Here is a 26297-nt window from a genome sequence, read left to right as displayed (position 1 = left end):
TCATAAACATCAACTAATTGTATGTCCATAAAGCAACACTAGGCACAGCCTGTCTATAAATCAAGTGACTGTTAGGAAATAATAAAGAAGTGGTGGGTGGGTTAGTGGGCAGAAGTGTTGATCAGCCTTACTGCTTGGGGAAAATAACTGAGTCTGGTGGTTCTGGTATGAATGCAACGTAACCTCCTCTCTGATGGGAGTGGGATAAACAGTCCATCAGCAGGTTGGGTGGGGTCCTTCATGATGTTACTAACCCTTTTCCAGCACCCCTTTGCTTTATTTTTTATAATTTACTTTTTGTTATTAATTACTGTTGCAAGTGTAAGGCAATGTTATAATGTTCCATCTGTGAACGTTAGTGAAGATTCATGTGGCATCACAACCAATATGACTGGTTACACGACTCAGTGGACTGTCTATGTATTTCTGTGGCCATGCCTGCCTTTAAGTATTACAGGCAATCCCCAGATTATGACAGTGTTCTGGCCCTGAGAACTGCTCGCAATCTGAACTGTTTGTAAATCAGAAATAAACAGCAGTGCATGGGAGAGGATGGAAGAAGCAGCTGCGACGGGAGAGCGAGCAGGAACGGGAAGAGTGACCACCAGCTGGCCTGATTGATTCAGTGAGCAACAGAGTTTGCTCTGTGCTCCCAACTCACTCAACCCCGATTGTTATAGCTCAGTGGAGGAAAGGCAGCACAGAGACTACTCCATTCCCAGCTGGTAGAAGATGACAGCAGGCCCACCGCAGCAGGCAAATCAATCTCCATTCATCTCATTAATCTTAGAATATTAAATCACATGTACATGATGTGCATAGTTGGGTGTCTGCAACCCAGGGAGGACTTATATTCCCTCAAAATTAATCAATATGCTTATAGATCATGGCCTCAATATCACTTGCAGACCACAGTCAGGTCAGATCGGCAATGTTTCCTCCTCAATTTCCATCAACACAAGGCTGTGTAATTTGCCCTCTTTTCCACTCACTTTGCACTTATGATTGTGTGGCCAAGCAGAGCTCCAATGTATATTCAAGTTTGCAGACCACACCACTGTCATTGGCCAAATCAAAGGTGGTGACGAATCAGCATATAGGCAGAAGATTGAAAATCTGGTTGAGTGGTGCCACAATATGCTCTCACACAATGTCAGCAAGACCAAGGAGCTGATTACTGACCTCAGGAGAAGGACACCACAGGTCCATGAACCAGTCCTCATTGGGGAAGTGGAATGGGTCACCAACTTTAAATTCCCTAGTGTTATAATTTCAGAGGATCTGACATGGATCCAGTACATAGGTGGCACTATGAACAAAGCAAGACAATGTTTCTACTTTCTTAGAATTTTGCAAAGATTTGGCATGCCACCTAGGCAAACTTCTATAAATGTGGGGTGGGGAGTATATTGACTGGTTGCAACACAGCCTGGTATGGAAACAGCAATGCTTTTAAATGGAAAATCCTGCAAAAAAAAGTAGTGAATATGGCCTAGTTCTTCACAGGTAAAGCCCTCCCCACCATTCTACACATCTGCATGGAGCATTATTGCAGGAAAGCAGCATCCATCATCACGGAACTCTCACCATCCAGGTCAAGCCCTCTTCTTGCTACAGCCACCAGGAAGAAGGTACAGGAGTTTCAGGATCTGCACCACCAAGTTCAGGAATAATTATTACCCCTCTAATATCAGTCTCTTGAACCAGAGAAGATAACTTCACTCACCCCAACACTGACATCATGGACTCACTTTCAAGAACTTTTCATCTTATGTGCTTAATATATATGTTGCTTGCTTGCTTATTTACTTATTTATTTTTATAACCATATAACAATTAAAGCCACGGAAACAGGCCATCTCAGCCCTTCTAGTCTGTGCCAAACACTTACTCTCACCTAGTCCCACCGACCTGCACTCAGCCCACAAACTTCCATTCCTTTCCTGTCCATATACCAATCCAATTTTTTTTTAAAATTACAAAATCGAACCTGCTTCTACCACTTCTACTGGAAGCTCGCTCCACACAGCTACCAGTCTCTGAGTAAAGAAGCTCCCCCTCGTGTTACCCCTAAACTTTTGCCCCCTAATTCTCAACTCATATCCTCTTGTTTGAATCTCCCCTACTCTCAATGGAAAAAGCCTATCCATGTCAACTCTATCTATCCCCCTCATAATTTTCAATACCTCTATCAAGTCCCCCCTCAACCTTCTACACTCCAAAGAATAAAGACCTAACTTGTTCAACCTTCCTCTGTAACTTAGGTGCTGAAACCCAGGTAACATTCTAGTAAATCTCCTCTGTACTCTCTGTATTTTGCTGACATCTTTCCTATAATTCTCTTTTAGTATTTGTAGCCTGTTGTCTATTGCACATTGGATGGGAGTAATCATTCTTTGATCCATTGCATTTCTTGTAGTTACTATGAATACCCGCAAGATAATGACTCTTGGTTGATATAAACTTGCACTGACTGAACTTTGCTGAACGGGTTGAACGCAGCTTCGGAAAAGGTGGCATTGCCAGCAGATCCACTGTATGTAAGAGAGGGCTTGGCTGGCAAAGTGACCCTTGAGCCCGGGCAGCAGTGAGTACAAGATGACTTTGGCTTGTACCTTCCACTGGGGTGGCAGAGCCCATTACATGGGAAGAACTGTTTTTCTCAGTCCCAGTTCCCAACAGAGACATTAAATAAGGACAGACTTACAGACACTGAGCATTTGAGCAGAAAGAAGAACACAGTTAAGGTAACCTATTGGGCCTCACCATTTACAGAGCTGGCACTGAGCTATTTAGCAACTGAATGAATCTAATCTACTACTTCTCTTCAAATAAAAAAGATCCTAATTGTTGGATACAATTTCTTTAGGAGATTATGTGTGGTAGAATCACATGTACCCTTGGAAATTAAGTAGAATCCCAATAATAAGAACAATAAGCGCCTTAGAAAGGAGTTTCAATATTCCTCATTAGAAGGCAGTCTCAATGGCAAGACACCATGCCTCCTTGTAGTTTGTTGGGGGTGAAGTAAAAAAAACTGAATAATGCATGCATTACATGTGTTTGGAAATGATTTGACGCTTTGAAATGTTATGCTTAACAAATCTGTTACAACAAAGAGTGGGTATAATGAGCAACATTCACCATATCCATGTGACAACACACAGAAAAAAAAGTGCTTATTCCAGGCTCTAACTAACGCGACAGCTGAAAAATAGTAAATGAGTATGTTCATTTCTAAAGGGGAAATTTTCTCAGGCCCCAATTGATTTCCAATGCACAGTATACTCCAGTTAATGGGCACCTAGATAATGGGAAATGTTCATTTGAAGAAAACATTTATTTGTTCCACTTACAGTTCACTGTTTATCCTCCATATATTATCCAGCATTTGCATCATAAAACAGGAAAAAAGTAACTAATTCCTTTGCCAAAGGCTATTGTGCATAGAAGTTTTGCATAAATTGCCATAAAAGAAAAATATGGAATGCTAAGAGTCATAAAAATGGCTATCAGTACATTTGCCTTTGACTCTTGGGGAGTAGGGAGGGGTGGTTCTACATTTTATATACACAGTAAATAGCCTAATAGTTATGCCTGTTAATGCATTCATAATATTCTATAATAACTGGAGGTAATACCAAATAAAGAGAATGGTTTATATAATGCTTTCTCAAGCTCAAGTCATCCAAAACACTCAATATTTGATGGTTTTATTACTGGAGAAATCTTGCATTTTTACTGTCATGCACAAAAGCATGGTGGGTTCCTCTTAAGCCTCACCATGCATCCAACCAACTTGCTCCTCATATCAGCCTCTGCTTTACCCAAGTAATGGCAACTTCACACACTTCTGCACCCTGTCACTTTCAAATATCCAGCATACTGCTAGTGTCTTCCATAGCGAAGACTGATGCAAAATACTTATTCAGTTCATCCACCATTTCCTTGGCCCAATTACCATCTTTCCACCATTATTTTCCACCAGTCCAATATCTACTCTCGCCTCTCTTTTACACTTAATATACTGTAGAAACTTTTGATATCTTCTTTAATACTATTGCCTAGCTTAACTTTGTATTTCATCTTTTCATTCTTTATGACTTTTTCAGTTGCCTGCTATTGGTTTTTAAAAGCTTCCCAACCCCCTTAACTTCCCACTAATTTTTGCTCTAATATATGCCCTCTCTTTGGCTATTACATTGGCTTTGATTTCTCCTATCAGCCACAGTTTTGTAGTCCTGCCTTTATAATACTTCTTCCTCTTTGGTACGTATATATCTTGTGCCTTATGAATTACTCCTAGAAATTCCAGCCATTGCTGCTCTGCTGACATCCCTGCTAATGTTACTTTCCAATCAATTTTGGTCAGCTCCTCTCTCCTGCCTCTGCAATTCCCAATTCCCTTGACTCCACTGTAATATTGATACATCTGACTTTAGCTTCTCCTTCTCAAATTGCAGGGTTAATTCTATCATATTATGACACTGCCCCCTGAAGCTCACTGATCAATTCTGGTTCATTGTACAGCACCCAATCCAAAAATAGCTGATCCCTAGTGGGCTCAACCATGAGCTGCTCTAAAAAGCCATCTTATAGGCGTTCCAGAAATTCCCTTTCTTGGGATCCAGCACCAACTTGATTTTCCCAATCTACCTGCATATTAAAATCCCCCATGACTATTGTAATATTGCCCTTTTGACAGACATTTTCCGTCTCCCATTGTAATTTGTACACCACATCCTTACTATTGTTTGGGGTTCTGTATATAATTCCAATCAGTGTCTCTTTACTCTTACAGTTCCTTAGCTCTACCCATAATGATTCAACAGCTTCCGATCTTATGTCACCGCTCTCTAACGATTGGATTTCATGTTTTTTAATCAACAGAGCCATGTCTACCTGACGGAGTACCTGGTAATGCTCTAAAAACTTGTTCCAACCAACCAGCGGGAGTATTCAAGGACATTTCCAACTTCTCACTGCTATGGTTGGAAGTTCCCACCTGCTTTGAAAGGGCAACCAGCCCTCAACAAGAGCAATGTGTGCTGCCTTAATGACTATTGTCCAGTAGAACTCACATCTATGGTGATGAAATGCTTTGAGAGGTTAGTTATGGTTGGAATCAACTCTTGCCTTAGCAAGGACCTGGATCCACTGCAATTTGCCTATCACCACAATAGGTTTACCACAGATGCAATCTCAAGGTGCTCCACACGGCCTTGGATCATCTGGACGATGCAAATACCTATGTCAGGGTGCTGTTTATTGATCATAGCTCAGCAGTTAACATCATAATTCCTACAGTCCTGATTCAAAAGCTACAGGATCTCGGTCGCTGTACTTCCCTCTGCAACTGGAACCTCGACCCTAACCAGAAAACCACGATCCGTTCAGATTGGTAATAACACCTCCACCTCGCTGACAATCAACTCTGGCACAGTTCAAAGATATGTGCTTAATCCACTGCTCTACTCTCTCTACACCCATAACTGTGTGACTAGGCATAACTCAAATACCACCTATGTATTTGCTGATGAGACAACCATTGTTATCAGGATCTCAGATGGTGACAAGAGAGTGTGATATACTAGCTAGTTGGGTGGAGTTGCAGCAACAACCTTGCACTCAGCGTCAGTAAGACCAAAGAGCTGATTGTAGACTTCAGGAAAGGTAGGCAAGGGACCTTGAACCAATCCTCATAGAGGAATTGGAAGTGGAGATACTAAGCAATTTCAAGTTCCTGGGTGTCAATATCTCTAAGGACTGAACCTGGACCCAACATATTGATGCAGCTATAAAGAAGGCAAGACAGCAGCTATGTTTCATTAGGAGTTTGAGGAGATTTTATTTGTCACCTAAACCTCTCAAAAATGTCTACAGATGTACCATGGAGAGCATTCTGACTGGCTGCATCACCATCTGGTACGGGGAGCTACTGCATAGGATTGAAGTAAGCTGCAGAAAATTGTAAAATTAGTCAGCTCCGTCATGAGCACTAGCCTCCGTAGTATCCAAGACAACTTCCACAAGCACTGCCTCAGAAAGGCGGTGTCCATCATTAAGGACCCCCATCACTCAGGAATTCCCTCTTCTCATTATTACCATCGGGAAGAAGGTACAGAAGCCTGAAGGCACACACTCAGTGATTCAGGAACAGCCTCTTCTCCTCTGCCATCTGATTTCTAAATGGACATTGAACCCATGAACACTACCTCACTTTTGTTTTATTTTCTGCTTTTGCACTACTTATTTAATGTATCCATTTAATAAATAAATAAAAACACACACAAAGACAGATATACACACATAATGCTATACAGTTTTTCTATATTCATCATGGATTGCATTATAATGCTGCCGCTAAGTTAACAAATTTCACAACATAAGTTGACGATATTAAACATTCTGATTCTGTTTCTGTCCTTTTGATACGATGTGTATCCTTGGACGTTAAGCTCCGTTAAGCTACGTTTAATCTTCTTTCAGCCATGATTCTGTGATGCCCACAATGTCACACATGACCATCTATAAACTGTGCTACGAGTTTATCTGCATACTGCTTGCATTCAAATATAATCTCAAAGAATAGCAGCCCAGTTTAATATAATTTGCTGAGCCCTACATTGCATTCATTAGTTTTGTACAACTCTAATTTTCCCAAACACTTAATTCTGATCTACCTTATGGTTTCTGTTCTTTCTTCGTTGTTACTTCCATTTGACTCTCCAACCTCTCCTGCCTTCAAATGTACTTCAGATTTTCCTGGTGCTTTTACCTCCAATTCACCCCCCCCCCTCACACACACAAACATGCCTTTGTCTGCACCTTCAGTCTCATTTTTCTCACATGTCAAATAAAGCAGAAAATGCCGGGAATACTTGGCAAGTCAATGGCCCTTTATCAGAAATGACGTTCTGAAATGCTAATTCTGTTTTTCTCTCTCCACAGATGCTGCCTGGCCTTTTGTGCACTTCTAACCATCATTTCAGATTGACAACATCTGCAGTTCTTTTTCCCCCCCATCCGGTAAAATGTCATTGACATGAATTGTTGGTATAACTTCTCCCTCCATGTTATCTATTCCACTGAACATTTCAACATTTTCTCTTTTTATTTTAGAAATGTAGACAATGCCTTATTACAAAAAAATGTGCACAGCAAGTTCCACAAACAGCAATATGTTTATTCAGTTGGTTGACTAATACCAAGGACAAAGAAAATAATATTACAGAAATTTTCTCATCTACCCACTGGTCCAGATCAAGCCTCATTTTTAATGTCTTACCTGAAAGACAGCATCAGCCACTTTCATCTTTCAGTTTAGAAAAATAAACAGATTTCCAAGGATGGTCTTTATAATGAAATAGATCCAAGTCAAAGTGAGGACTTCTCAATTTGCTTTTTATGTTCATATGAATTAGGAGCAGGAGAAAGTCACTCAAAGTCTGTTCTGCCATTAAATAAGATTATGACTTCTCTAATAGCATCCTCAACTTTACATTTTCGTTGACCCGTGGGTTATCGATTATCCATTTACATTTTGGAAACAACAAATGAAGTTTGGAATAGGATGTCTCTATCTTCAGGATACAGAGAAAACACAGGAGGCAAGAGCAAAAAGCAGCCACTGAATAGGACCAGGAACTGCTTGGGGAGCAGGCTAAAATCAGCTAGGAAATAGGAGTCACAAGATGTGAAATACAGAAGGGGATAAAGGACCAAGGTAAATAGTTTAGTGGGAGTGTTTCAAGTAACAATGAGATGGTCAGGACAAAAATTCAACTTGGCATTAGTGATGAGATGACATTTTACGAATCGCAGGTGTCGAAGAATAAGTGCCTTGGTATTGTTATGGTAATCCAAGTGTATTGCATTGCAGGCCAGTTTTCTACTTTTATGAAAGGTTCACTCATGGAGTACAAAACATCCCTAGTTTAGTTAAATTAGACTAGTTGTTAATGTAAAACAGATTTTTCACTTTACCAAGTGCAAGGGAATAAGAAATGTATTTTATTATTTGGGTATTTTATAGTGATAATACCTTAATTGATCAAAGTGGGAAACCATGCTGCAGGTGCCTCAGATTAATTTTATGTAAGCAATTCATATATGCCACTATCCTCCTCTCTGTATTTTACTGGATGAACAATGCTGCCTTGTAAATGCTCTTTGCTCACTACTGTCATCAGGTGGGCGTGCATCCATCGTTAGCAATGAGGACCACTGACATCCTTGGTTGGGTTTGTTTGTACAGAAGCCTTAGCCCCTACACCACCAGGCTGAGGAACAGTTATTTCCTTATAATCATCAGGCTCCCAAACTGGCAAAAATAACTTCAATCACCACTATTGTGAACTGTTCTACTATCTACAGACTAACTTACAAGGACTCTTTACAACTCAAGTTCTCAGCAGTATTTTAATTTGTACAATGTCTTCATTTGGAAGATTGCATATTGGTGCTTGTCAGTCTCTGTTTATGTATAATTTTTCATAAAAGTCCATTGTATTTCTTTTCTTCCCTGTGAAAGGAAATGAATCTCAGGGTAGTATATGGTAGCATATACCCACTTAACATAATAAATGAATGCTTAACTTTGAACATCATTAGAGGTTTATAATGTATTCCTGCAATTTAGGAAGAATTTACACATTAAATATGAACCCCAAGAAACAGAAGGAAATATTACTCTGGAATAAATCAAAGGGAATAGAACAGTGTTTTCCCACTTTTTGCTACAGCTTGATGGTATTAGTCAAAGTTCAAAGTAAATTTATTATCAAAGTACATATATGTCACCATATACAACCATGAGATTCATTTTCTTGTGGGCATAGTCAATAAATCGATAATAGAATTATGAGCGTAATAGAATCAATAAACGACTTGGAAATATTGTATGTAGCCTGCCAAACGTCGCCATGATTCATTGGTGCCATCTTGCTTAAAAAGGGTTGTTCAAGTCTAGAAACTTGTGCACAAAATTTCATCTAACATCCCAGTGCAAAAAAAAGGAGTGACCAACTGTAAAACATTCAGTCTTTTGGCTAAGATATTGAACTGAGACATTTCCTGTCCTTTCAGAACAGAATTGATTAAGGCCAATACATAACACTCAGCCAGCACTAATAGAGAATAAATGATCACCAACACACTGTTTATGGGACTCCAATGCAGAAATTATAATTCAAAATATTCAATTTTCTCCAAACTTTTAATGCAAAAATACCTTTTTTCAAATCGATTTTGATCTTTTTTCCTTGCTTCTTGGTTCCAGGTCCCCCAAGTGATGTTGGCGAAGATGCTTTCCTGGTATGCATTAAGTGGTTATTGCTCCTTAACTGTTTTGGACTACTGAGCTTCTTTGAAATCAATGGCGAGCTACTCTCAGCATTGTTGGGATAAACGGCATCTGCAGGTTTGCCACCTGGCTTGGAACACACTGAAGAAGGAACTTTGGTTTTTGAATCATCGTCACGAACGTGGCTCAGAATAGACCCAATTGCAAATTTTTCATAGAGTTCCCTGTTATAACTTGGAACTATCTGGAGTTCAACAGCAGGAAATTGCAATGCGTTTCGGAAAACCTCTTGTGCTCTGCAAAACAAAATTAAAAGAGATGAAGGAAAAAAATACAAAAGTTTCCAACTAAATGCTTTCCATATTTTTGAAATGTTTTGAATTTTCCCTCTAATTGATTTCTTCCCTCATCCCTACAAACAGGAAACATCTTTGGACTGACAGTTTAGGCATTTTCAATCTGATGAACCAGTTGTTAGGAGGTGCACAAGAGCAGTGTTCGTCACAGCAGTTTGCTCCAGTGACTTACCACATATACCCGAGAAGGAGCAAAAGATACTCAGCTCAGTACCTCTGTCAGTAACAAACTAAGATTTGGCGATCACTGGTCAGATTCCAGATTCGAGCTATGGTGCTCAAATGCAGATATCTCACTGTGCAGGTGTCATTCTAACTTATGATTCAACACAAAACTACAAATTTTAGCACGATAGATCTGGCTAGTACTCCCCTGAATAAAGGAGGTACAATATTGTTCACTTTAAATATGCAAATGATCAAAGGAGCTGATAGGCTAGGTAGAGTTAAACAGCTTTCATTCTTCGCAAGTCTAGAAGTGGAATATAAATCTTCAAAAAACCATAAAGGGATTGAATCAGTATACACCTTACCATGCAATGGGAACACTGGAACTCTGAAGATCACTCAATATTCCAAGATTGAGATATGTAATATTTTATGGAGTAGAATTTGTTTTTCTTTTAAAAACGGGTGCACTAGCCATTAGAAGTTGACCACATGCAATGGACTGTTATGTCTTACAGGAGTCATACTACATTAAGTATGCAGCATTTTGTAATACCTTAGGGTTCTACACAAACATATGGAGTCTTCAGATCAAATACATTAAGATTGTGGAATAAGTAATTCATTAATAATTGATTTACTATTGTCACGTACTTTTGTTTGCCTGCCATCTAAACAAAACATTCCATACTCAAGTGCAAGGATGAAGCTTCTGGCACAAAAAAAGCTACAGAGAAAAAAATAAAAGAGAGCACTGATGCATTTGAGGAGTGACCTGAGGCTCATATGGGACAGGGATGGAGTTCAAAATTAATTAGCTGTGGAATACAATTCATATGGAGTATAAAATGGGGCAGATACCAGCTGAGCTAAATAGAATACAGGGTACTGGAACAGAACTATACTACCCACAAAATGCACTGCTTTACACATGTCAGCTGCTGTGACAGCATCTCACAAACCTGTGGCTTCTACCACCAAGGACAAAGGCATCAGGTGCATGGGAACACACAACCTGCAGATGCGTACCACTGTCTTGGAAATACGGTATATCGGCAGTCTTCCGTCATCATTGTGGTTAAATCCTGAAATCCCATACCCTATATCACTGGGATAAGGGCTCAGCAGTTCAAGATCTTGGCTTGCCACCCCTTCTCTAAGAGAATTAGGGCTGGCAAACAATTCTGACTTCATCAGTGAAGCCCAGATTCCAAAATTGAATGAGAAAATAAAGACTGTGAAAACCAAAAAATCAAATAAACTACAGACACTGAAAATCTGAAAATGAAAACAGAAAATGTTGGAAGTACTCAGTTGGTCAGACAGCACCTGTGGAGAGTTAGTGCTTCAGGTCAATCACCCTTCATCAGAAATTATAAATATTAATCTTGCCTCTCTCTCCAGACATTCACTGCATGACCTGCTATATACTTTCAGCATTTTATGATTTTTTTAATTAAGCAACATACATTCTTTGGTCCTTTCTTCATCAATTGAAGAATATCGAAGATAGCCAATCATCGAAAAAGAAATCCAACATCAATGGATGCCACAGCAGTGTAGCAGAGTTCAATTCCAATGTCATTGTAAGGAGTCTGTACACCCTCTCTGTGGATTGGATGGGTTTTCCTCAGGCACTCTGGTTTCAAAGTAAATTTACTATCAAAGTACATATACAGTGTCTATAAAAAGTATTCAACCCCCCCCCCAGAAGTTTTCATGTTTTATGGTTCTACAGCATTGATTTCCAGTGTATTTCATCTGACTTTTTTTTGACACTAATCAACAGAAACGGACTTTTATCAAAGTGAAAACAGATCTCTACAAAGTGACCTAAATAAATAACAAATATAAAACACAAAATAATTATTTGCATAATTATTCACCCCCTTCAAGTCAGTATTTAGTAGATGCACCTTTGGCAGCAATTACATCCTTGAGTCTGTGTGGATAGACCTCTATCAGCTTTGCACATTTGGACACTGCAAATTTTCCCCACTCTTTACAAAGCAGCTCAAGCTCTGTCAGAATGTATGGGGATCATGGGTGAACAGCCATTTTCAAGTCCAGACACAAATTCTCAACTGGTTTGAGATCTAGACTATGACTTGGCCACTCCAGGACATTAACTTGTTATTTTAAAGCCATTCCTGTGTAGCTTTGGCTTTATGGTAGGGGGTCACTGTCTTGCTGGAAAACAACTTCTCCCAAGCTGCAGTTCTCTTACAGACTGCTTCAGATTTTCTTTCAGGATTTCCTTGTATTTTGCTGCATTCATCTTACCTTCTAACTTCACAAGCCTTCCAGGACCTGCTGCAGTGAAGCATCCCCACAGCAAGATGCAGCAACCACCATGCTTCACGGTAGAGATGGTGTGTTTTTGATGATGTGCAGTGTTTGGCTCATGCCAAACATAATGTTTAGTCTGATGGCCAGAAAGCTCAATTCTGGTTTCATCAGACCATAGAATCTTCTTCCAGCTGACTTCAGAATCTCCCACATGCCTTCAGGCAAACTAGCCGAGATTTCATATGACTATTTTTCAACAGTGGCTTTCTCTTTGCTACTCTCCCATGAAGCTGCGACTGGTGAAGCACCTGGGCAACAGTTGTATGCGCAGTCTCGCTCATCTCAGACACTCGGGCTTGCAGCTCCTCCACAGTTGTCATAGTCTCTTGGTGGCCTCCCTCGCTAGTCCCCTTCTTGCATGGTCACTCAGTTTTTGAGGATGGACTGCTCTAGGCATATTTACAACTGTGCTATATTCTTTCAATTTCTTGATGATTGACTTCACTATACTTAAAGGGATATTCAGTGATTTGGAAATTTTCTTGTGTCCATCTTCTGCCTTGTGCTTTTCTATAACTATTTTGCTGAGTTGTTTGGGGTGTTAGTTTGTCTTCATGGTGTAATTCTTGCCAGGATCCTGACTCATTAACAGTTGGACCTTCCAGTTTTAGGTGTATTTTACTACAACCAATTAAAACACCTTTACTGTACACAGCGCAGTCTCCATTTAACTGATTGTGTGACATCTAAAATCACTAGTGATGATTTGGTGTGTCATATTAAAGGGGGTAAATACTTAAACAATTATTTTGTGTTTTATATTTGTAATTGATTTAGATCACTTTGTAGAGATCTGTTTTCACTTTGACACAAAAGAGCCTTTTTCTGTTGATCAGTGTCAAAAAAAAAGCCTAATTAAATTCATTATGATTCAATGTTGTAAAACAATAAAACATGAAAACTTCCAAGTGGAGTGAATACTTTTTACAGGCACTGTAAGTCACCCTAGTGCTGGCTGGTGGCACACTGTCATCAGCGCTGGACTCCGGAAAGAAGGTTCCTGGGTTCGAATCCAGTCGGGCCGCTCCTGGACACACTTTCCATCTGTGCTGGGTTGAGTGTCAAGCTCGCAACTCGGCCTCGTAAAAAAAAACACTGCGCTGTGAGAAGGACATAGGGGACCACTCACAGAATCTTTCCTCCAAGACAACCATTTGAAAAATTAAGTGGTCGCCGAGGCTCTGGCAGAGTACAGCACACATATACAGTGCTGCGATTCATTTTCTCGCAGTAATCACAGTAAATATGAGAAACACACTAAGCAAATCAGTGCAAGACCACACCCAACAGAGCACCAACAACCAACATGCAAAAAACCAGATTGCAAATCCAAAGAGAAAAAGAAAAAAAATAATAACAATAAATAAATAAGCAATAAATAGAGAACAGAAGGTGAAGAGTCCTTGACAGTGAATCCAGTTCAGTGGGAACACTTCAATGCTGGGGCAAGTGAAGTTATCCCTTCTGATTCAAGAGCCTGATGGCTGAGGGATAATAACTATTTCTGAACATGGTGGTTCTGGCCTTGATGTTCCTATGCCTTCCTCCTGGTGGCAGCAGCGAGAAGAGAGCCTAGTCTGGATGGCGAGGGCCCTTGATAATGGACACTGGTTTCCTATGCCAGCGCTCCATGTAGATGTGATCAATGGTGGGGAGGGTTTTACCCTTGATGGGCTAGGCCATATCCACTACTTTTCTGTAGGCTTTTCCATATAAGGACATTAGTGTTTCCTCCCACAGTCCAAAGATGTACCAGGTAGGAATATTGGTCATTGCAAATTGTCCCATGGTTAGGTTAGGGTTAAATTGAGGTTGTCGGTGGGTGCTGGGGCAAAGAGTGGAAGAACCTATCCATGCTGTATCACTAATACAGTAGATAGAGTAAATACATCATAATAGCTTGTTTTGTTCACCAAGTTAGATCTTTCAGGGAAATCTAGAGTCACAGAGGCTGAGAAATGGTCACACTTACTGAACAAAGGTCTTGTCTGTTAAATCACAGTCATTGATTTTGATGATACACTCATTCTCCTGGAGCAGGTTCTCTTTTCTTGAACGGCTGTTCTCTTCAATACCACGAATATTCAGGCCAAGGAATCTGGAGAACAAACAAGCAATAGGGAAACCAGGTTGCAGATTCAGAAGAGAAAACTATTCATCTGCCTGGCTGAAAGGGGCAAGAAACGTCTCCTGGTGTTGGTGAATCCACCATCTTTTCAACTACTCATTGTAATACTGAAAAAAAAATTATTCTACAATTGCTTCAAAGGCAATCTCATTATTACAACCTATTTCTTTAAAAGATAATGTTGTATCATGTGTCATGTTTTCAAATTATAACTGCAAAAAGAAGTTTGTTACAGTTCAGATCAATAAACCATCAACTCCCAATCTCCGATCTCACCATTGCAGCAAAACCCTTCCTACCACTTACATTATTTACAATATGCATAGTTTCAAATCTCTTCCCTCCTTATAAGTTTATAATTAATTCCACTAATTTCCATGCACACCCATTTTATAATTATTTCAAATTTCACTGTAGAGTATGTTTTTGAACCTGGGCATAAACACCCTTTAATTATCCCCACTATTGCATAAATATTGTCAACTTCCCAGCTAAATCTAATCTAGAGTCAGCAAGCAGGTCATTCTATAGAAGCAATCAGTTTGTGTAAAATATGCTTCAGTTAAGTGTTTTGGTTGCTTTTTGTTTAGATTGAATTGCTGTAACAAAAATGATTTAATGTGCTGTGGTACTAAGATTACAAACTGGCTGCACTGCATTAGTACTTCACAGAAACCCTGACACAAACATAAAACAGAAGACTTGCCATGCATTTTTAAGATTGAAATTTACATCCAAAATTCCAGATGACAAACTAGTTGCAAATCATTTCAAAATCCAAGTTAATGGCCATTTTAAGAAAAAGACCATTCAGGACTCCTGATTCTTACAGCTCCCACATGGTACCCCAACCACAGAATCTCCAATTTATCATAATCTCCTGCTTGCATAAGACAAGTGATGACAGCAGTGCATCATTTCTATGAACATCAAGCTCTCTTCACAAGCTTATTCAAGTTGAAGTTCTTCATACAGTAAACTCCCAGTTCTTCCCTCAACTTCACAAAACTATTGCGCAACTGCAGATTCACACTAAATTCCAATATATTTGCACAGAAAACCAATGCCATCTTCACCAAAATATCTGATCTTTTTCCGTAGGGCAACACTGAATGCTCATTGTGGAGAAGTACTCATTTCTTTTGTCCTCCTTTCACTGGTTTATGAACAAATTACCATTTGCTACATTGGACAAGATTAACTAAGACAAATAACACCAAAGTGAACCTAGCACTACCTTTGTACAAACACAAGAGGTTCTGCATACGCTGGAAATCTAGAGCAACGCGCAAAATGCTGGAAGAACCCCACAGGTCAGGCAGCATATATGGAGAGGAATAAACAGTCAACGTTTCAGGAAAAGGCCCTTAATCAGGAATGGAAAAGAAGGGGGAAGAAGCCGGTTTAAAAAGGTTGGGTGGGGAGGGGGGGGGAAGTAGGAGCACAAGATGGCAAATAATAGGTAAGACGAACTGATAGGGAAGGTGTTGGGTGGGGGAGAGGGGATGAAGTGAGCTTCTGGGAGGTGATAGGTGGAAGAAGTAAAAGGGCAGAAGGAAAAGGAATCCTAAAGGAGAGGAGAGTGGACCATGGGAGAAAGGTAGAGAGAAGGGGCACCAGAGAGAGATGACAAGCATGTGAGAAGAGCAGGGGTAAGAGAGGAGTCAGAAAGGAGAATGGAAAAAGAGAGAAGGGGGAGGAGGGAGAAATTACCAGAAGTAGCTTACTGCTAACTTATCTCAATCTGCTATTCCACAATGTACTTAATGCATATGTCAATTTAGCCAACACTGGAACAGAACAGTTTTGTCTTGAATCATTCAAACAATGCATCATTTGTCTGTTAGTATAGTTGGCCGTTAGGATAGTAAATTTCAAGGTTTATTACTGCTTTTGAAAAATATTTTGTTTTCTTTGGGGAAAGAAAAATCAATGGCATACAGAGTAGTGTGCCAAACCATACCATGATTTGTATACATGGCTTTGGCTCCAGCACTCAATTCTATGCTAAATGCTAACATAATTCAAATAACTATGGAGACAGCACTTCTTTCAGGCAGTGATTTTTTTTTAAACACCCTTTTTAAACTCAAAGTCAAAAAGCCTATTTTAAGCTCTGAATAAGTTAAAAGGGCAGAAATTGGGAGCTGAAGGTCGGCAGTGTGGGGAAATGGAGATAGAAAGTGTGACACGGAAATAGAAGGAGTTGAGTGGGGAAAAAGGAGGGGAGATAAAGGGGAGGAGGAGATATGGGTGGAGTGAGGGAATTTGGAGGGCAAGGTATGTGGGTGGTCAGGGGATATGGAGAGTGATATGGGGAGTGATATGGGGGAATGAGAGAGGTGGAGAGTGAGGGAGGTGGGGAAGCAATGGACGTGGGGAGGCAAAGGACGCTGAGGGGGCGAGGAGCATGAGGAGGCAAGAGACATGGTAAGGCAAGGGGCATGTGTGCATGTGTGGGCAAGGGACGTGGGGTCAAAGGATATGGGGATTGAGGGATGTGGAGGGGCAAGGAACATGGGGTGCAAGGGATACTGAAAGGCAAGGGATGTAGAGGGGAACACGGGTGCATGAGAGACATGAGTAGGTGAGGGATGTGGAGGGGTGAAGTATGTAGGTGTGAGGAATATGGGGAGTAGAGATACAGGAGAGCAAGAGATATGGGGTGTTGACAAGGCCAATTAAGAGTAAGAGTATCACCCACCCCTATATATCTCATCTGCCCCTCACTTGCCTGCCTCATATTGATAATAATGGGAGCAAGAGATATGGTGGGGTTGCTAGTAGGCATGGGGGGGGGGGGCGAAAGGATCATCACACCCATTGGGTATGTCTCGCTACCACTAGCTCCCACATGAGAGGGGTGGGGGGGGGAAGACTAGTGAAAGATATTAGCAGAGGAGTGTGGAAGAGAGGGGAGGGAGTGAGAGTTGGGCAGGAAGTGAAGGGGGAAATGGAGAGGTTCAATGGAAAGGGGGGAACGGAGTGCAATTGGGAAGATTATGATGGGGGGACAGAGTGTGAGACAAAGGGGAAGAAAGTGCGAGACAGAGGTGAGGAGAGAGGTATGGGGAAGAGAGAGAAATAGAGGGGGTTTTGAGAGAAAAACAGGGAGAGGAGTGAGAAATATACAGGGGTGAGAGAGAAACAGAGAGGGGGAGGAGGGGAAGAAAGTGGGGAGAGGGGGAATGAAAGAGGGGAGGGAAAAGAAAGGGAGGGCGGGGAAAAAAAGAGGAGGGGGAAAGAAAGATGGGAGGAGGGAAGAAAGAGGCTGACGTCAGAACTGTCCTGAGCCCAACACATTGATGTAATTCATGAAGACCAGAAAGTCTGCAGATGCTGTTAATCCAAAGCAACACAAATAAAATGCTGGAGGAACTCAGCAGGCCAGGCAGCATCTATGGAAATGGATAAGCAGTCAACATTTTGAGCTCAGACCCTTCTTCAGAATGATGTGATTACAAAGAAGGCACAGCAGTGACAGACAGACAGACTTGATATGTCACTAAAAACTCTCGCAAAGTTCTGCAGATGTACTATGGAGAACATTCTAACTGGCTACATCACCACCTGATACAGAGGGGCCACCGCACGAGATCAGAAAAAGCTGCAGAGGTTGTAAACTCAGGCAGCTTCATCATGGGCACTAGCCTCCCCAGCATCGAGGACATCTTTAAAAAGCGATGCCTCAAGAAGACAGCATCCATTATGAAGGACCCCATCACCCAGGGAATGCTCTCTTATCATTGCTGCCATCAAGGAGGTGGTATAGGAGCCTGAATACACTCTCAACATTTTAGGAACAACTTCTATCCCTCCACCATCAAATTTCTGAATAAACAATGAACCCATGTACAACCACCTCACTATTTTTTTCTTTTTCTGCACTAGTTATTTAATTAAATTATTATATTTTCTTATTGTAATTTGTAGTTTTTTATTATACTCCTGCCACAAAACAACACATTTCACTACATATGCCGGTGATATTAAATCTGTTTCTGAGTGTTAAAACACAGCAACAAAGTGAACCAAACTAACATCCTCAGACACTACTAACTTTCTTCCCCCTCTGATCCCAACTCTCACCTATGCCAAGTCTTCACAATTTCCTCTAGTCTTCCCTTATCTGAGACAGAACGTTCTGTCCTCAGTAATGGCCTCACCTTTATATCCTGCGCTCGCACCTCAGTGAGATCTGCGCCTGGCACAACGCCAGGCTCTTCTTTCGTCGCCTCCTACTCCGTGCTTTGGCAAGGTGTCTCCAGCCTGCACCTATGACCCCTTCTCCAGTCTCCAACCCACCTCCTCTTCATGGACACCCTGCCCTGGTCTTCTGCCTTCTCTGGACCTTTTTATCACTAATTGCCGATAAGACATCAACCATCTCGACTTTAACACTCCTCTCTCCAATTCTAACCTCACTTCCTTGGAACAGGCTGCTGTCCAATCTTTCTGTACTAATCTCAACCTCATCATCAAACCTGCAGATAACAGGGGTTGCTATAGTAGTCAGGCAGACTGACCACTACCTTGCTGAGGCCAGATGGCAACTCTCAGACACCTTCTCGTACTTACCCCTTACTCCTTGAACAGGGCCCTACTAAGGAGCACCAGGCTATTGCCTCCAGTACCAGTACCTCTGGGGATCTCCCATCCACTGCCACCAACTTCATAATTTCCTTACTCTGCACCTCCTGTTTCTACCTACTACCCAAGATCCAAAAACCTGCATGTCCAGGTAGACCCATTGTTTTTGCAAATTCCTGCCCTACTGAACTCGTGTGTGCATACCTCGACTCTGTTTTATCCCCGTGGCTCATTCCCTTCCAACCTTCATCCATGATACTTCACATGCTCTCAATCTCTCAAAGACTTTAAGTTCGCTGGCCCCCATTGTCTCATTTTCACTATGGATGTCCAGTCCCTCTGCACTTCTATTCCCCCAACAGGAAGGCCTTAAAGCTCTCCACTTATCTCTGGACAATAGACCCAACCAGTTACCCTCCACTATCACTCTCCTTCGTCTGGCAGAACTGGGCCTCACCCTCAATAATTTCCCCTTCGGCTCCTTCCACTTCCTTCAAACCCGAGGTGTAGCCATTGGCACTCGCATGGGTCCCAGCTATGCCGCATTTCGTCGGCTAAGTGTTCAAAGCCTACACCACCACTGTTCCCCAAATCTTCCTGCATTACATTGACTCTTCCCACACAGCACTGCTGCTGCTTCCCCCACCCATGCCGAGCTCGTCAGTTTTATCAACTTTGCCTCCAATTTCCACGCTGCCTTCACATTTACTTGGTCCATTTCTGACACTGCTCTCCCTTTTTTGATCTCTCTGTCTCCATCTCTGGAAACAGTCTATCTATTGATATCTTTTAAAAGCTCACCAATTCTCTCAGCTTCTTGGACTATACACCTTCCAATCATCCTCTCGCTTGTAAAAACACCATTCCCTTTTCTCAGTTCCTCTGTCTCCACCACATCTGCTCTCAAGATAAGGCTTTTCATTTCAGAATAACTAAGGTGTTGTGGTGACCCACTTCCTAGCGCACTCGAACCAGCTCACAAAGTGGCTCGTGCCGGCATTGAGGCCGGTCCCAAAAAGGGCGCCAAGCCTGCTTCACCAGCAAGGGGAAAAGCCCGCGCGTGGGACGGGACTGTGAATACGCGCCCCCTACAGCCTTCCCACCCGGGGAGGACGGGAACAGGAAGGCTTTAAAGTGAGGCCGCGAAGTTTGAATAAACCTCTTTTGCAACTGCAACTCACTGACTCCGTGTCGTTATTTCAGCGCTGTGTGTAGCACACCGCTACAATTGGTGACCCCGATGGCCCAAACGATATTTGGGCCGAAGATGAACAACACCACATCTATTCATGCAGTTTCTTTAAAACTGCCAAGCTTCTGGTGCTGTGACCTCACCTATGGTTCCAGCAGGGAGAAGCCCAATACCACATTCAACCGATAACCGCGGATTCCACACGTTACTACTACGTGGTGAGCTCCCTCGACCAGGAGACAGCCGCCCAGGTTGAGGAGTTCATACAATCACCCCCGGAGGACGGCAAATACACAGCACTCAAAGCCCTGCTCATAAGGACTTTAGGACTCTCAAGGCGTGAGCAAGCTGCCCGCTTACTGCACCTGGATGGTTTGGGGGACAGGCCACCGGCTTTGATGAACGAGATGCTGTCCCTGGCTGAAGGACACAAGCCCTGCCTCATGTTTGAGCAGGTGTTCCTAGAGCAGCTGCCCAAGGACATACACCTGCTGCTGTCCGACGCGGATTTCAGTGACCCCCGGAAGGTGATGGCCCAGGCTGATGTGCTGTGGAAAGCCAAGAAGGAGAGTGGGGCATCCGTCGCACAGATCACCAAGCCACGCTCCTAGCAGCAGACCGGACCAGGCCCAGCCACAGAGCCTGCTAACCCCAGAGGCAGGAGTGGGAAGACCAACGAACAATGGTGCTTCTACAACCAGCGGTAGGGCGCAGAAGCCCGCCACTGTAGCCCGCCCTGCAAGTTCCCGGGAAATGCCAGGGCCAGCTGCTGCTGATGGCTACAGTGGCTGGCCATCGGGATAGCCTCCTGTATGTCTGGGACAAGCTGTCGGGATGCCACTTTTTGGTCGACACCGGAACAGAGATCAGCGTCTTACCTCTGACGAGTTACGACACCCGCAACAGAGAACTGGGTCCCACCCTGAGGGCCGCAAATGGCAGCACAGTAAGGACCTATGGCACCCATATGGTGCGGCTACAGTTCGGCTCCAGCCGGTTCACGTGGGACTTCACAATGGATACCGTAGCCCAACCGCTTCTGGGGGCAGATTTTTTGCGAGCTCACAGCCTACTGGTCGACCTGCAAGGGAAGAGACTGGTCCACGCCGAGACCTTTCAGACGTTCTCCCTGGGTGAAGCCCAGTTGCCGGCCCCACACCTAGACTCCATCACGCTGTCCGACAACAACTTCACCAGAGTCCTGGTGGATTTCCCATCGGTTCTGGCACTGCAGTTCACGGCAGTCATGCCCAGACACTGAGTACAGCACCACATCCCAACCCAGGGACCTCCCCTCCATGCCCGTGCTCGAAGGCTTCCCCCAGACAAGCTCCAACTGGCAAAGGAGGAGTTCAAGAGGGTGGAGGAATTGGGGATCATATGGCAGTCTGACAGCCCATGGGCCTCCCCCTGCATGTGGTGCCCAAAGCAACAGGGGGCTGGAGACCATGCAGCAACTACCGCAGGCTGAACGAGGCTACAACACCGGACCGCTACCCTGTCCCGCACATTCAGGAATTTGCAGCAAACCTCCACAGTGCACTGATCTTCTCCAAGGTAGACCTTGTCCGGGGATACCATCAAATCCCGATGCATCCAGACGACTTCCCCAAAACGGCACTCATCACCCCGTCAGCCTTTTCGAGTTCCTCTGTATGCCGTTCGGCCTAAAGAATGCCACACAGACGTTCCAGCGGTTAATGGATGCGGTGGGACGCGACCTGGACTTCGCTTTCATCTATTTGGATGACATCCTCATAGCCAGCAGTAGTTGTCAGGAGCATCTGTCCCACCTCCGTCAACTCTACGCCCAACTGAGTGAATACGGCCTAACAATCAACCCGGCCAAATGCCAGTTCAGGCTCGACACCATCGACTTCCTGGGCCACAGGATTACTAAAGACGGGACAACCCCTCTTCGCACCAAGGTAGACGCAGTCCGCCACTTCCCCCGACCCAACACAATCAAAAGGCCTGCAGGAATTCTTGGGTATGGTGAATTTCTACCACCGCTTCCTCCCCTCAGCAGCCCGAATCATGCCCTGTTCGCCCTGATGTCGGGTAAGGGCAAGGACATCACCTAGGGCGAAGATCCCTCAACCGCTTTAGTTAAAACCAAAGAAGCCTTGGCAAACGCCGCGATGCTAGTGCACCCCAGAACGGATGTCCCTACCGCCCTCACAGTGGACACATCCAACACGGCAGTCGGTGGAGTGCTGAAACAACTCATCGAGGGTAGCTGGTGTTCTTCAGCAAACACCTACGACCACCTGAGCTCAAATACAGTGCTTTCGACCAGGAACTGTTGGTGCTATACCTGGCAATCCGGCAATTCAGGTCTGTTGGGGTCAATAATTGTATCTGATGCTCCCTGTGTGGCCCCCTGTATATCTGTGACACCCAACATATAATGGGAGACTGCTTCATCAAGCATCTTTGCTCTGTCCGCCACAAAGATCGAGATTTCCTGGTGGCCACCCATTTCAATTCTACTTCCCATTCCAACATGTCAGTCCATGGCCTCCTCTGTTGCCACTATTAGGCCTCACTCAGGTTGGAGAAGCAACAGCTTATATTCTGTCTGAATAGCCTCCAATCTGATGGCATAAACAACTTATTTCTCAAACTTCAGGTAATTGCCAAACCTTCTCTCCTGCCCCATTCCCAACTCTTGTTTCTCTCTCACATCTTTTCTTCTTACCTGCCCATCTACTCTCCCTCTGGTACTCCTCCCCCTTTGCTTTCTTCAATGGTCTTCTGTCCTCTCCAATCAGATACCCCTTTATCTCTCATCAATTCACTTCCCAGCACTTTACTTCACCCCTTCCCCTTCCAGTCACCTGCCACCTGATACATCTTCCCCTTCCTTCACCCCCTTATTCTGACTTCTCCCTTTCCTTTCCAGTCCTAAAGAAGGTTCTCGGGCCAAAAGGTCAACTATTTACTCTTTTCCATCGATGCTGCCTGGCCTGCTGAGTTCCTCCAGCATTTGTGTGTGTTGCTTGGATTTCCAACATCTTCAGATTTTCTCTTGTTTGTAATGTTTTTAGTGTTACTTAAAAGCAAATTTTAGATTTGCTCATTCATTTATTTCTTAAAATAAGATTTCTTAAAAGAATCTTAAAAAAATCAGAGATATCCATATGTTTACAATTCATTAATATGAACACATGCATTTTAAACTGTTCTTTGAGTTTTCTTCTCTGTGAACAATGCCATTTTTTTTATTCCTGACTTAAAAGGAGTTTTATTACTGAAGCCTTGCTGAACAAAAGCCTTTTCAGTGAAAGAGAAAAAAAATAATCTCTGGAATGCTTAAAACTCTTTTATTGCTCCAGCTTTATGATTCACTTTTTCCAGTCTCTTTATACTTCTTTGTTTTCCATTCCAATCACTAATGCTGACTCAAGCTATGTCATGTTTCCAAAGACACTCAACAGCCATCCCTCCCTTTGCCTGGTCAGAGCAGACAGGCAAAATGGTGCCATTAGCACTCCATATGCTTTTCTTAATCTTAAAAAAAATTGTAAAAAGTCTTAAGTGCAAAATGTGTAATTGGATGATCTGTTCAGCGTTTCTGTCCAACCCTCTTGGTTGCCTTTTGGATCACAAGTGTTGCCGTAACAGGCCACAGTTGTCTGGGTGTTGCTTCACTGAAGACCACTTGGGCAGATGCAAGGTAATAGGTTGCCCAATGTGCGCTATTCACTTCTGCTCCTCCGGGGAAAAAAACTGGCAGGGAAAAGTAGAAAGGAAAACTCCCTTTTTTTTTAAACAGCAATCAAAGCAGGATGATCTTAACGAGCTCACTTTAAATCAACTTGCTTCTCAGAAGTGCAACCTCCATCATTGGCTATCTACTGCTAGCCTTGGTAGCCACTGAAGGACATTTCAGCTATGATTAACTCTTGCCAACCTTTCAGACAAGTGAAGTGAAAATGTTTAACTAAATTGGCTATTAAATATAGCATAAGGAGCTATTCAAAATAGGAAACCTAATTAGGCTCATTCTTCAATTTCTTTTTCCACATTACCACTGGATCAGCTTTTACCAACCTATCAGGCAGTGCATCCCAAATAATAACTCTGGGCAAAATGCTATCAACACAAGTTTACTCCATTTGCTGTCAGCTTAAATGTGGTGTCCTCAGGGTACTAGAGACACTTTCTCTCTGTGCACTCACAATTTAAAGAAGCGCGTGTTAAATCTCTACTTTAAGGTGGACAATTCCATTTCTCTAATCTCTCCACCTCACCAAAATCCCTCTTCCTTGTTACTTCTCAAGCAATTCTTCATGCCATCTTCTTCAAAGTTTCATCAGCCTGCCTAAAATGAAGCTCACAGAACTGGATCCAATAATACAGCTGTACTTAACTAAAGTTTCATATAAAATTATTATAACCACTGTACTTAAATCTCAAAACCTGGAACAGTTTTTTAAAATATGAAGCATTATTATTGACTTCATTCTCCTGGAAAAACTGAAGCTTAGTTTATCTAACTGGGGCTATAGGATAGACAATGATACCAAAAAAGTATATTTGCAAATTCAATACAAAAGGCAGCACATCAATAACAGGAAAAGAATGAAAGGTTCAGATATCATTCAAAAAAACTACCTGCTTAAGTAGTAATTTCACTTAATAGTGTAGGAATTTCTAAATGCAGCACTTCTTATTGTATGAAGATACTGGAGAATGCAGATGCTATAACTTGGAGTAACACACAAAGCCCTGGAGGAATTGGAGGTCCAGGTGCAGGGTCTTGATCCAAAACTTTGGTTGTCCATTTCTCTCCATAGATCCTGTTGACCAGCTCAATTCTTCCAGTGCTTTATATGTCCCTATTGCTATTTCATTTTATTGTGGGCGCGAGGACAGCAATGGGATGGATTTGCTGTTGTTATTTTGTTGTTTGTTGTGTTCTATGTTGCTGTGTTCTGTATTGCTCTGCCAAGAACTGTGGGTATGTTATGCTGGCACTGGAATATGTGGTGACACTTCCAGACTGCATGTCATTCCATTTTCTCAGTTCCTCCATCTCTGCTGCATTAATTCCCATGATGAGGTTTTCCTTTCCTGAACATCAAAGATGTCCTCTTTCTTTAAAGAACGGGATTTCCCTTCCTCCACCATGGATGCTGTCCTCACCCACATTGCCTCCATTTCCTGGACATCCACCTTCAATCATCTTCCCAATGCCCTACCAGGGACAAATTTCCTCTTATCCTTACCTACCGCCCCATGAATCATTACATCCAGCACATCATTCTCCACACCCTCTGCCAACTTCAATGAGATCCTACTATCAAATACATCTTTATCATCTCCCCACTCTCTGCTTACAGCAGGGATCACTCTCTCCATGAATGCCTTGTCCATTCATCCCTTCCCACTGAGCACCCTCCTGGCAATTATCCTTGCAACAGGAAAAAGTCCACAACTTCAAATTCATTTCCTCCCTCACCTCCATTCAAGGCTCCAAACAAAGCTTCCTGGTGAGACAACACTTCACCTACCAGTCTGTTGGGGTTGTCTCTGCATCCAGTGCTACCTCCCCTACATCAGTGAGACCCGATGTTGACTGGGGGGTGGGGGACCACTTTGTCGAGCATTTTCACTCCATCCGCACCAAAGAAGATTTCTCAGTGGCCAGCCATTCTGATTTGAATCCCCATTCCCATTCCAACATTTCTGTCCATGGCCTCCTCTACTGCCACAATGAGGCCAGTTTCAGATTGGAGGAGAAACACCTCATACTCCACCCGGATAGATCCCAGCCTGATGGCATGAACATTGATTTCTCAAACTTCTGGTAATTTCTCCCCCTCCCCCTTCTCTCTTCCTTCATTCCCATTCTTATCTCTTCTCTTTGTCTCACCTGCCTATCACCTCACCCATAGTCCATTCTCCTCTCCTATCAGATTCCTTCTTCTTCAGCCCTTTACATTTTCTACCAATTATCTCCCAGGCTTTTCACTTCATTCCCCCCCCCCCACCCACCTACCTTCCCCTTGTTAGAGAAATTTTTGGGTTCAGCACATTTAGCAGATAACTTTGGCCACCAATCTTCAGATTTGAATATGCACTGTAGATAGTTTGAAATGCAGCTCTGAACAATAGGTTCCTAAAAGCCTTGAATCAAGGACCAAACAATGCCAACTAAAATTCATTTAGATATTTGTGGTGTGGGTGTCAATCAGGAGGTGT

The 26297-nt window shown here is 42.8% G+C and overlaps 1 protein-coding gene across 5 annotated transcripts in view; it reads right to left on the bottom strand.

Annotated features, from left to right (window-relative positions):
• Positions 1 to 26297, bottom strand: part of pard3bb (par-3 family cell polarity regulator beta b) — a 1128463-nt gene that overhangs the window by 597524 nt on the left and 504642 nt on the right. For all 5 annotated transcript variants that reach the window (XM_059967323.1, XM_059967326.1, XM_059967321.1 and 2 more), the window contains 2 exons: positions 14150 to 14275; positions 9233 to 9600 (listed from right to left, as the gene is read on the bottom strand). In XM_059967323.1, coding sequence (XP_059823306.1) covers positions 9233 to 9600; positions 14150 to 14275 — 494 coding nt within the window. The remainder of the gene's footprint in view (positions 1 to 9232; positions 9601 to 14149; positions 14276 to 26297) is intronic.

The sequence above is a fragment of the Hypanus sabinus genome, chromosome 4, assembly GCF_030144855.1.
Source record: "Hypanus sabinus isolate sHypSab1 chromosome 4, sHypSab1.hap1, whole genome shotgun sequence".
Classification (NCBI taxonomy): Eukaryota; Metazoa; Chordata; class Chondrichthyes; order Myliobatiformes; family Dasyatidae; genus Hypanus; species Hypanus sabinus.
Note: the sequence above shows the minus strand (reverse complement) of the source record. Positions and strands in the feature narration are given on the sequence as shown.